General features: G+C 36.6%; 1 protein-coding gene across 2 annotated transcripts in view; it reads right to left on the bottom strand.

Moving 5' to 3' along the window:
• The window catches only part of TEX11 (testis expressed 11), a 251,917-nt gene that overhangs the window by 221,780 nt on the left and 16,941 nt on the right, over positions 1 to 13,196 (bottom strand). For both annotated transcript variants that reach the window (XM_058712843.1, XM_058712844.1), the window contains exons 5-7: positions 11,537 to 11,616; positions 6,048 to 6,128; positions 5,840 to 5,959 (exon numbers count right to left, since the gene is read on the bottom strand). In XM_058712843.1, the coding sequence (XP_058568826.1) occupies positions 5,840 to 5,959; positions 6,048 to 6,128; positions 11,537 to 11,616 (281 nt within the window). The remainder of the gene's footprint in view (positions 1 to 5,839; positions 5,960 to 6,047; positions 6,129 to 11,536; positions 11,617 to 13,196) is intronic.

A 13,196-nucleotide genomic window follows, 5' to 3' on the forward strand; every position in this document is an offset into this window, starting at 1 on the left:
GAAATATCACTAGACATCTAATGGAATAAGTAATATAATTAGTCACAATACCAAATGCTGGCAAGCATGCAGAAAATGGGATCTTCCATATATTGCTCATGGGTTTAAAATGGCACAGCGTTTCAGGGCACCTGAGTGGCTCAGTCAGTTGAGCGACCGACCTCTGCTCAGGTCAGAATCTTGTGGTTCGTTGAGTCCTGCGTCGGACTCTGCTGACAGCTTAGAGTATGCAGCCTGCTTCAGATCCTCTGTCTTCCTTTCTTGCTGCCCCTCTCCCTCACTTTCGTGCTCTCTCTCTCTCTCTCTCTCTCAAAAATAAACAAACATTAAAAAAATAAATAAAATTAAATTAAATTAAATTAAATTAAATTAAATTAAATTAAATGGCACAGCCACGCTAGAAAATAGTTTGGTCCTTTCTTAAAAAACAAACTAATAAACATACACTAACAATTCAACCGAGCAATTGCAATGCTGGGCATTCATCGCATAGAATTGAAAATTTACATCCACATACAAACCTCTACACAAATGTTCTAACCGACTTTATTTGTAATAGCCAAAAACTGGAGAAACCCAAATGCCTTCCATACTGAATGGCTAGACAAACTGTGGTACATCCATACCGTAGAATACTACTTACAAATAAAGAACAAAACTTTTTTTAATGTTTATTTATTTTTGAGGGAGAGAGACAGAGTGTGAATAGGGGAGGGGCATAGAGAGAGGAAGACAATTCAAAGCAGGTTCCAGGCTTTGAGCTGTCAGCACAGAGCCCAATGTGGGGCTTGAACTCATGAGCCACAAGATCATGACCTGAGCTGATGTTGGACACTTAACCAACTGAGCCACTCAAGTACCCCTAAAGAACAAACTATTGATACACAAAACATGGATGGATGTCAAATAAATCATGCTAACTTTTAAAAGAGCAATATCAAAAGGTTACATACTATATGATTCTATTTATATAATCCCAAGTGACAAAATTTTAGAATATTAATATTCTATGATATTAATACAGAGAATTAGCTACTGGGAGAGAGAATATTAGCTGATGGGATTTGGGAATGGGGGAATGGACATGGTATAACTACAAAGAGGAAACACAAGGGATCTTTGTGGTGATGGAATTGTTCTAGATCTCGATTGTGTTGTTGGTGGTTATATGAATCTATCCATGTGATAAAACTGTATAGAACTACAGACACACATAGAAGTTTATCATGTAACACTGGTGAAATATGAATATGGCCTATGGATTGTAATAATGTCAATTTCCTGGTTTTATAATGCACTATATTTACATAAGACATTACCACTGAGGAAAACTGGGTGAAAGGTACACCAGAATTCTCCTTACTATTTTTGCAACTTCCTGTGAATCTAAAATTATTTCAAAGTAAAAAAAAAAATTTAGGGGTGCCTGGGTGGTTCAGTCAGTTTAAGCATCTGACTCTTGATTTCAGCTGAGGTCATGATCTCACCGTTGGTGAGTTCAAGCCCCACAATCAGGCTCTGTGCTGACAGCATGGAGGCTGCTTGGGATTCTCTCTCTCCCTCTCTCTCTGCCCCTCCACTGCTCACTCTCTCTCTCTCAAAATAAATTAAAAAATTTTTAAAAAAGAAAGGTCTTTTAAGAAAAAAATTTTTTAATCACATTAGTTAATATCATCAATTTCATCAGAAAAGTTTAAGTATCTGGAAGCTGTCAAATTCATTATGGAGATAGAAGTTTTCCAAAATTCTAACTTTTACTTAAAAGCTTACATTTTATCCCCATCAACAAGTACTGTCGGTTGCTTTCCTTGAAGTCACATTCTCACTTTATTCATTTTAATGAAAATATATGCTGGAGCGCCTGGGTGGCTCAGTTGGTTAAGCGTCTGACTTCGGCTCAGATCATGATCTCGCAGTTTGTGAGTTCGAGCCCTGTGTCAGGCTCTGTGCTGACAACTTGCTCAGAGCCTGGAGCCTGCTCTGGATTCTATCTCCCTTTCTCTCTGCCCCTGCCCCACTCACACTCTATCTCTTTCTCTCTCAAAAATAAACATTAAAAAAAAATTTTAATGAAAATTTATACCAAATACCCAAATCTGAATGAACACAATTTATCTATCAGTCACTCTTTCCAGTAAAAACAGTGATATGTGAAAACAGAAGTAGCTAATTCAGCTCACCCGAAGCAGGGCTCATGCTCACCCAAAGTGGGGCTTGTGCTCACCTGAAGCAGGGCTCGAGCTCACCCGATGTGGGACTCGAACTCACAAAGTCAGATGCTTAATGACTGAGCCACCCAGGTGCCCAAGAAAGACAATCTCAAGCAGGTTCCATGCCCAGCTGGAGCCCAACACAGGGCTTAATCCCACAATGCTGGGATCACGAACTGAGTCAAAATCAAGAGTCAGACACTCAACTGACTGAGACATCCAGGCACCCCATTACTACTTTTTTAACTAGTAGAGAGAGACAGTAGACCACAGCCCTTGGTATAATAGAGAAACTGGGCTTTCCACTTGCTTTGCATTGTCAGGGTACCCTCCATCAGTTTTTATGGATAAACTCATGTTTCCTATATCCATGTGACCCTGCCAGAGTCTACAAGTGGTCTTACCCTAGTAAAGGGGGGAAGGGAACAGAAGCAAAACAGACATATAGATCAATGAAAAGTAATCAAGAGTCCAGAAATAAACCCTCACATTTATGATCAATTGATTTTTGACAAGGGTGCCAAGATCATTCAATAAGGAAAGAATAGTCTTTTCAACAAATGGGGCTGGGACAACTGGATGATTTCACTCATATGTGGAATTTAAGAAACAAAACAGATGAACATATGAAAAGGGGAAAAAAAGAGAGGGAAACAAACCATAAAAGACTCTTTATGATAGAAAACAAACTGAGGATTGATGGAAGGTAGTATGTGGGGTATGGGCTAAATGTGTGATGGGTATTAAGGAGGACACTTATTGTGTTGAGCATTGGGTGTTACATATAAGCGATGAATCACTACTACTAAATTCTACACCTGTAAACAATATTACACTATATGTTAACTAACTAGAATTTAAATAAAAAATTTATAAAGAAAAAAAGGAATTTAAAAGCATCCTCCCTTGTTACATTTATATCACATAAAAGAACATGTGAGTTAAAAATGCTAGTTCCATTAATTAAAATACATATGCAATACTATAATTTGCATATTTTCTTTACCTGCGTTTTACACCTTTTTTATGGATAGCTTCTTCTGTATCTACTTTATAGCATATATTCCATTATACCACAGTAATTGAATAACAGATATGACTAAAATCCCTACCAGTTTATCTTGACCCCTATGATAATGCAATTATCTCAAGAGCTTCTCACTATAATCATGGCAAAGTCCTGTTGAAATAAAAAATTATGTCCAATCCAAATGAAAAACTTTGTGTAAAATAAAGTTGAATATATCTTATAACAAATGCTAAACTTTTACATGTGAATGGTTTTCCCCAAGAACATACAAAAGTTAATAAAATCCTCTTACTTTTCACATTAAAAAAATTTTACTTTTAAGTAATCTTTCCTCCCAACATGGGGCTTGAGCTTACAACCCTGAGATCAAGATTCGCATGTTTCACTGACTGAACCAGCCAGGCATCCCTATTAACTCTTCTTTAAATATTTGGTAGAATTCCCCTGTGAAGCCATCTGGCCCTGGACTTTCGTTTGTTGGGAGGTTTTTGACTACTGATTCAATTTCTTTGCTGGTTATCGGTATGTTCAATTTTTCTATTTTTCCTGTTTCGGTTTTGGTAGCTTATATGTTTCTAGCAATATATCCATTTCTTCCAGATTGTCCAATTTGTTGGCACATAGTTTTTCATAATATTCTCTCATAATTGTATTTTTGTGGTGTTGGTTTTCTTTCGTGGTTTTATTTGGGCCATTTTTATTATTTTTAAAAATTATTTTTTTATCATTTTTTGTTTATTTATTTTGAGAGAGAGAGCACAAGTGGGGAAGGGGCAGAGAGAGAGGGAGAGAGAGAGAATCCCAAGCAGGCTCCACAAAACCAGCACAGAGCCCAAGGCAGGGCTCAAACTCACTGAGAGATCATGATCTGCACAGAAGGATACTTAACCGACTGAGCCACCCAGACACCCCTGGGTCCTTTTCTTTTTGATAAGCCTGGCTAGAGGTTTATCAATTTTATTAATTTTTTTCAAAGAATCAGCTCCTGGTTTCATTGATCAGTTCTATTTGTTTTAGTTTCTAAATCATTTATTTCTGCTCTAATCTTTTTTTAAAATTTTTTAAATGTTTATTTTGAGGAAGATAGACAGAGTATAAGCAGGGGAAGGGCAGAGAAAGAGGGAGACACAGAATCCGGGCTATCGGAGCTATCAGCACAGAGCCCGACAGGGGCTCAAACCCACTAATCGTGAGATCATGACCTCAGCCGAAGTCAGATGCTTAACCAGACTGAGCCACCCAGGCGCCCCAATTTCTTTCTTTTTTTTTTTTTTTCAATATATGAAGTTTATTGTCAAATTGGTTTCCATACAACACCCAGTGCTCATCCCAAAAGGTGCCCTCCTCAATACCCATCACCCACCCTCCCCTCCCTCCCACCCCCCATCAACCCTCAGTTTGTTCTCAGTTTTTAAGAGTCTCTTATGGGGGCGCCTGGGTGGCGCAGTCGGTTGGGCGTCCGACTTCAGCCAGGTCACGATCTCGCGGTCCGTGAGTTCGAGCCCCGCGTCAGGCTCTGGGCTGATGGCTCAGAGCCTGGAGCCTGTTTCCGATTCTGTGTCTCCCTCTCTCTCTGCCCCTCCCCCGTTCATGCTCTGTCTCTCTCTGTCCCAAAAATAAATAAACGTTGAAAAAAAAAAAAAAGAGTCTCTTATGCTTTGGCTCTCTCCCACTCTAATCTCTTTTTTTTTTCCTTCCCCTCCCCCATGGGTTTCTGTTAAGTTTCTCAGGATCCACATAAGAGTGAAAACATATGGTATCTGTCTTTCTCTGTATGGCTTATTTCACTTAGCATAACACTCTCCAGTTCCATCCATGTTGCTACAAAGAGGTGCCCCAATTTCTGCTCTAATCTTTATTATTTCCTTCCCTCTGCTGGCTTGATTGTGGTAAAGGTTGCATAATTCTGTGAATATACTTAATCACTGAATTGTACATTTTAAATGTGTGAATTTTATAGTATATGAATTATATCTCAATAAAGATGTTAAAAAAAATAAAAATAAGTGGATTATACTAGATGATTTTTAAAGTCTCTTTCATTTCTAGAATTACATAATTACAGACAGCAAACTCATCATGGCTTACATTTTGTCAACTAAAAATGCATACCTAACTGCACGGTGACAAAGGAGGAAATCTGAAAGCCAAACAGAGGTAATATACAACTTTAAACACTGATAACAGCACACTTTCAGAAAACATCAGCAAACTACCCAGAACAATTGCAAATGAGAAGACTCTTTTCAGGCAATTATTTTAGGCAGACTGTGAAGGTAAGAGAGAGTCACAAACAGACAGGTATTTCAAGTACAGGCTACTGCCATAAATAAATGATGGATATTACATGCAATGATTGAAAACGATGTTTAGTTATATATCAGCCTTTCTAACTTCAACCACCCCCACACAGATACCAATCACCATTAATAATGTTACCTTCAGATATAAAACAGAGATAAAATAAAAGGTCAAATATAATATCCTATATAAAAATCCAATGACACCTGACTTTCTTCTAATAAGTTATATCTCATCACTTTTGCATTTATATATACAAAATGCGCCACTATAAGACTGTAGTGACTATGATACCTACCGCCTCTGCTTGGTAAGAAACCACTTTGAAAAGGTCCCTCTCCATAGCACTCTTCTGCAAAGTTATGTCGGCCTCAGTGGAGGCTCTCTGCATTAATTTGCAATATAACTGCTCTAGACCCTGGAAAATAAAATCACAATACAATGTCATGACAAGAATAACCACAACTGTTACTAATAATGGCCACAGCTAAAGATCAGTAACTTACAACCATGGCAGCTTGAAAAAATCCATCAGCCATCATAGCATTTCCAACATCCACCCACCCTTTTCCTGTTTTCATATTCATCTGGAAGAGAGAAGTAAGAAAATAATTTTTATTTTTTTATTTTTTATTTTTTTTATTTATTTTTTTTTTTTATTTATTTTTGGGACAGAGAGAGACAGAGCATGAACGGGGGAGGGGCAGAGAGAGAGGGAGACACAGAATCGGAAACAGGCTCCAGGCTCTGAGCCATCAGCCCAGAGCCCGACGCGGGGCTTGAACTCACGGACCGCGAGATCGTGACCTGGCTGAAGTCGGACGCTTAACCGACTGCGCCACCCAGGCGCCCCAAGAAAATAATTTTTAAAATTCACAACTTCTCCAAACTGGTTGAGGAAGGTAGTAGATAAAATATTTAATCATCTGTCCATATTCAGTAGTGTAATCCACAAAAATAAAGTAACAGCATTTATTATAGTTCTATGTTCTGCTTTGAACTCCATAATTTAATAGAAATGGTCTCAAGAAAAGCAATAATAAAAAATTAATAATTTGAAAACACATCTTCTAAGAAATATTAAAAGAAAACATTGGGATAACTTAGGAGCAGACATTTCTGAAAAATTAATGTTTCACATACTTGAAGAAAGTTATATGATAAGCATTAGAATATAAGTCAACACATCTCAGTTCCAGTTCTTAATTATATCTCTAATAAAATTTTTACTAATCCAACAATGTTTATTAAGTATCCTTTACAAGCCAGGCACACTAAAGAAGCTCACAATATCGTAACTAACAGACATCTAAATAGTTGATGTATAATATGGAAAAATGCTATGGAAGCAAAGAAGAACTGAATCAAGATGGAGGATTGAGCAAACACTGCAGGCCTACCCCTTCTACCACAAATCCCTAGAAATGATGTGTATGTGTATATAAAATATATATAATAGATATACTATACATTTTCCTATATATTTATATATAGGACATAAGTACACTATAAACTTTAGTATAAATTTTTATATACTATAAATCCCTAGATTACATATGTCATATCATATATTTGTAATGATAAATATAATCTCTAGGGATACACCCTAGAAATAAGAAAAATATATTTTTTTCTTATTCAATAAGAGTCCTGGAAAATAAGTGGCATTTTCAGTTGACCTGAAATTATACAGAACCTCTGAAAAATAGTAAATGGGATGAAGCAAAAACCCACATACCAAAATGCATAAAAATGCAAAATGTGGAAACATCCTGGATGTAAACAGTAGTATCAGGCAGTTGGCTTCCCCACCAAGAGGTATCTTCTCTCCTCCCCAGGAAGGAACAGTGAGTACAATCACATAGGCTGGAGAAAAATAGAGTTCCAGCAAAACATCCAGTCCTACTTCTCCATCAGTCACTGGATCAGGGTTATAATAAATAGCATGACTATTAAACTATCAAGGAATCTCAAATCAAATATGAGCAAGAATCATCAAACCCTTGAGGGAAACCAACCCCATGAAAGGACATCACACTCAACAAACAGAAGAATATCTGAAGAAATAGAATTAAGAGAACTAACAGATAGAAATAAGGAAATATCATTTTTTTAAAGATTTTTTAAATGTTTGTTTATTTGGGGAGAGAAAGGGAGAGAAAGGAGCAGAGAGATGGAGAAAAACCCAAGCAGGCTCTGTGCTGTCAGTGCAGAGCCCAACGCTTCAGAAGAAACCAAACCTACCCACACCTTGATCTTGGATGTCCAGCCTCCAGAATTGTGAAAAAATAAATGTGCATTGTTTAAGCCACCCAGTCTGTGTTATTTTGTTATGGAGGCCCTAGCAAATTAATATAGTGATACTAGCATATGATTAAAATATATGGAGGTAGGGGCACCTGGGTGGCTCAGTCGGTTAAGTGTCAGACTCTTGATTTCAGCTCAGATCATGATCTCAGAGTTTGTGAGATCGAGCCCTGCGTCAGGCTCTGCACTAACAATGTAGAGCCTGTTTGGAATTCTCTCTCTCCCTCTCTGCTCCCCCTATCTCTCCCTCTCTCAAAAATAAGTAAACGAACTTTAAAAAAAATTTAAGAAAATAAAATAAAATATATTGAGGTAACCATGAGAAATGAAAACAGAAATGATTACAAGTAATAGCCTTAAAATAGGAAGAAAAAAAAACCCATATGTACAAGGCAATTCATTGCAGCACTGAAATGTCCATGGAAGGAAGCTGATTGAACACAATAAGGTACATGTACCAACCGAATACTATGTAGCTATAAAAAAAAAAAAATGAGGAATATCTCTACATACTGCTATGGAATGATCTCTAGGCTATAATGTTAAATGAGGTAAAAAAAAAAAAAAGTGGAGAAAAGTATATATATGGAATGCTACTTACTATTTATCTAAGAACCTTTGGGGGAGGGGAAAATTTTATTTTTATAAAACAAATGTTTGCTTTTATTTAAAAAACAAAAGGATAAACAATAAAATAAACAAAAATAGCTATCCACAGGGGAAGGGAGGGAACAGGGTGGACAGGACACAAATGGAGGCTAGACTTAACTGAATATACTTCCCTTAGTAGATTCGACTTTGGAACCATGTAAATATTTGACACAATTATAAAATAATATTCAATCAAAATGGCAGAAAAAAAGCAACAGCTAAAAAGCAAGAGCAAACAAAAATAAATGAATCTAAAAAAATTAAAAAAAATTAAAAATAAATAAATAAATGAATCTATGTATCGAGTCAATCTATAGTTTCATCACAGAAAAGGAAATTATTTCAAGTACTTTTAAAACAATATTTCAATAATATTAAAACAATACTTTGACTATACACCCCTAGTGAAACAGATCCTAAGAATAAAAGCAGTGCAAAAAAATCTCTTGAACTATTTTTAGAAATCATTCTTTATTATCGACATTGCTATCTTATGAAACTATCATACATTTTTTGGATAAAACCAGTTATTCACTATATTAATGTTGTTAGGCACCAATATTGTCAGGACTAGGAAAAGAGACACAAATATAAAATTAAGAAGCTAAGTAAAATCCTATAATCCTAAATATCACTGGAAATATCACTATGAATTCATCATATATTTTCCCTTTCAAAAAATATGTATTTCATATCTATGTCCAGTAAAAAGGTCTAGGAACAATGACCAATGCAATAGCAATGAGCACTTGTAATTTCCAGATTGTGGTTGCTAAATAACATTCTCCACTAAAAGGAAACAGGGCTCCTTCAAAGAATGAATAATTTCTGCTCTAGGGCAAGAACTACACAAGATGAGCCTGGACATCTTGTCACATTAGAAATCAAATTTTAGGGAGCCTGGGTGGCTCAGTCGGGTAAGTGTCCGACGTCAGATCAGATCATGATATCGCAGTTTGTGGGTTTGAGCCCCGCGACGGGCTCTGTGCTGACAGCTCAGAGCCTGGAGCCTGTTTCGGATTCTGTGTCTCCCTCTCTCTGCCCCTCTCTGACTCGTGCTCTGTCACTCTCTCAAAAATAAATAAAAATTTTTTAAAAAGAAATCAAATTTTATGTGATTATTATTTCAGTTTTACTATTAAAGATTACTGCAGTAGGGTCAAAAGGCTTCAGAATCACGTCCAGAGGCTCCTTCTGGCCAAAGATAGGTGCTTCAATAAGAATAATTACAATGGATTGAAATGCATTAAAAATGTTAAAAATCCATGAGTTCACAACAAACCTTTTAAAAAATCTATGTGAGTATCATTTAAGGATGTTAGAGAAATAAGTCATTGTTCTGAAAACTGCTAAATAAAGGGAAAGAGTCAAGACCGCCCTTTCTTATAAAGGTATACTTCAAGGTAGCCAAATAGTTGATGAGGGAAAGTTTCTCTCTATTCCAGTAAATAAACAAAGAAGGAATATAGAAGTAGAATATGCAAACACCTACAGAAATAATGGATCTAAGGACAATAATCATCAAAGGGCACTAACACAAAAGAGACAAACAGACATTGGTGCTTCCTGATGAAAGTACACCATATTGCCTATGAATTATTCTTGACAAAATCAAACCTGAATCAGATCAAGTTTCTAAATTTACCTGCCAGTTTACAGGAAAAACAGGGAACAGAGGACTATATTAAATGACACCATAAGGATACAGTCATCGGAATCCAGAATTTAGGAAACTCTATAGTACCAACAATCTCGTTTCTTCAACAAATAAATTTTTCAACAGATTAAAAACAGGAGGGGAAACATGTAGATTAAAAGAGACATATTAACAAAACACAAGATGTAGACTTTCTTTAATTCTGGTTCTAAGAAAACAACGGGAAAGAGGGAGAAAAAGAAGTGAGCAAGAACAAATGAGAAAGAATGTGATAACATACAGCCAGAAGGGGAAGACTGGATATTTGATTATTTTAGGAAATCTTTGTTAAATTTCAGCAGGTGTGATAATGGGCATTGGGTTTCTCTGAATAAAAAAGACACCTTAGGGGCTCCTGGGTGGCTCAGTTAGTTGAGCTTCCGACTTCAGCTCAGGTCATGATCTCATGGCTTGTGAGTTCGAGCCCTGCGGCAGGCTCTGTGCTGACAGTTCAGAGCCTGGAGCCTGCTTCAGATTCTGTGTCTCCCTCTCTCTCTGCCCTACCCCTGCTCACACTCTTTCTCTCTCAAAAATAATAAATAAACATTAAAAAAATGTTTTAAAAAGACACCTTAGGGGCACCTGGGTAGCTCAGTCGGTTAAGCATCTGACGTTGGGTCAGGTCATGATCTCACGGTTCGCAAGTTCAAGGCCCACATAGGGCTCTGTGCTGAAAGCTCAGAGCCTGGAGCCTTCTTTGGATTCTGTGTCTCCCTCTCTCTCTGCCCCTCCCCCACTCATACTCTGTCAAAAATAAAAATAAAACATTAAAAAAAATTTTTAAAGACATCTTGTCATTTAGAGACACATATAGAAATATTTATGAACAAAGTGATGTATTTTGGATTTGTTTCAAAATAATCCACAGGGCCAGGGATCTGCTGTTGGAGGAGATATAGAAAAAATGAGTGGTCAGGAATTGGAGGTTATTCTAGCTGAGCGATGGGTAAATGGGGGAATCATTGTACTATCTTTGTGCATACACTTGAGCTTTTCAATAAAATAGTGTTTTACAACACTGGACAAATATTTTCCACTAAAAAAATATACTTGCTTCCAGGGAGCAGGACAGGTGGGAAGGATGGAGCAGAGAACTATTATTTTTTTTACTTATCATAAATCCTGAATTTAAGTTCAACATTTAGTCCACTGAATCACTGTAATGACAATAGCACTGCTGAGACCTTTAATTGTAATAGGTATAATTATCCTAAAAGGAACATGGATAGCACTAAAGGATATAACCCCCTTCCAGGTTCACACTAACTGTAACCATCTTCATAAGGAGTTAACGACTATCTCATTGCATCTGCACTTTCTCCTCATTTAATTAGGACTTACCAAAATCTGTCTTCGAATAGCATCTTCTGAAGCAGTTGAGACTTCACACATACACACCAACTTGCAAGCAACATGCCGTACTGCAAAACAGTAATTAGGTGCCCATAAACACAAAACATTCATTCTCCTTTTATATACACTTACAAAAAGAAATGAGGAGCAAAGTGCAAGCACTTTTGTTGTTAAAGTAGTAACTTTAAAGTCTTTTTGAAAAAAATCAATTATCAAAAGTAAATGACCTGAAAATTATCAAATGAATTATTTGCTTAATGCTCCAATCAGATATTTAATTTTCAAATTTTAATTTCTGCAGGTCTTAAATTCTGAAGACTTACTAAAGATACCTGATTCCATTTGATGCTCTTGTATGTACCATGCTGACAGCAAAATAATTCTAAGTACAACTGGAATCTAAAGATATTCAACATCTGACAAAATTTCTGAACATTAGAATAATTTTGTTTTTTTAATTTTTTTAATGTTTATTTACTTTTGAGAGAGACACACAGAGTGTGAGCAGGAGAGGGTCAGAGAGAGAGGGAGATACAGAATCTGAAGCAAGCTCCAGGCTCTGAGCTGTCAGCACAGACCCTGATGTGGGAATCGAACTCAAAGAGTACGAGATCATGACCTGAGCCAAAGTCGGACACTTCACCAACTGAGCCACCCAGGCATCCCGGGCATAGTTTTAGATTATTCCCCTAAACTGTGAATCTGTCTAAATATATTCTTTTCTATAGATGATGTAAAAGTTCTTGAGGTATAACTCAGAAAATATAGATATCCTCTTCATACAGTTCATTTCCCCTGAAAATAGGAAAGTCTGAATAACTGTAAGCTCTTTATTTACACAGTTTCTCTCATCAGAAAACATGTCCAAGTTTTAAAGATGACTTCAGGGGCACCTGGGTGGCTCATTAGTTAAGTGTCCAACTTCGGCTCAGATCATGATCTCATGGTTCGTGGGTTTGAGCTCCACGTGTGGCTGGCTTCAGATCCTCTGTCCCCCTCTCTCTGCCCCTCCTCCACTCTCTCTCTCTCTCTCAAAAGTAAATAAAAATCAAAAAACAATAAAGATGACTTCACAAGTAACTGAACTAGTTGCCCTGATGTTAGATGATCTCAGCAGCCATTCAACCTATACTAATACCATTTTCAATTAATATTCCATTGAAAAAGAGATTTGCCCAGGTGAAATTATGGGGTAATTGAAGTCAGTTTCTTATTACTCATCATGAAATGTACATTCTAATCATCCTTTAATAAAGTGGTTTCTGAAAAAAACTTTCATCAAATTAATTCCTAATCATGTATTTACATTGTCTTACATTTCCAGTTTTGAAAATGTTTCCTTTATTTTTCGAAAGTTTACTAATTCTTTGGTATTCTCAAGGAACCTGATCTCTCAATTATTTTCCCACTCTGGGAGAGGTCCATCTACCAAATCTTTATTTGACAAGTAATGAAAAATAGCTACAACAATGTTCCTTGATAGGCAGAATTGTAGGAGTTTAGAATTAATGCATTTTAATATCACACAGTTCAACTATGTACTATGTTTCTTCAACAGATAAACTTCTAACTCTTCTCTCCCCATAACTACAAGACCCAAGACTCCTAGGAGCAATGATATCCATATTTATCCGACAGTTACAGAGGT

The sequence above is a fragment of the Neofelis nebulosa genome, chromosome X (genome assembly GCF_028018385.1).
Source record: "Neofelis nebulosa isolate mNeoNeb1 chromosome X, mNeoNeb1.pri, whole genome shotgun sequence".
In the NCBI taxonomy this organism is placed as follows: domain Eukaryota; kingdom Metazoa; phylum Chordata; class Mammalia; order Carnivora; family Felidae; genus Neofelis; species Neofelis nebulosa.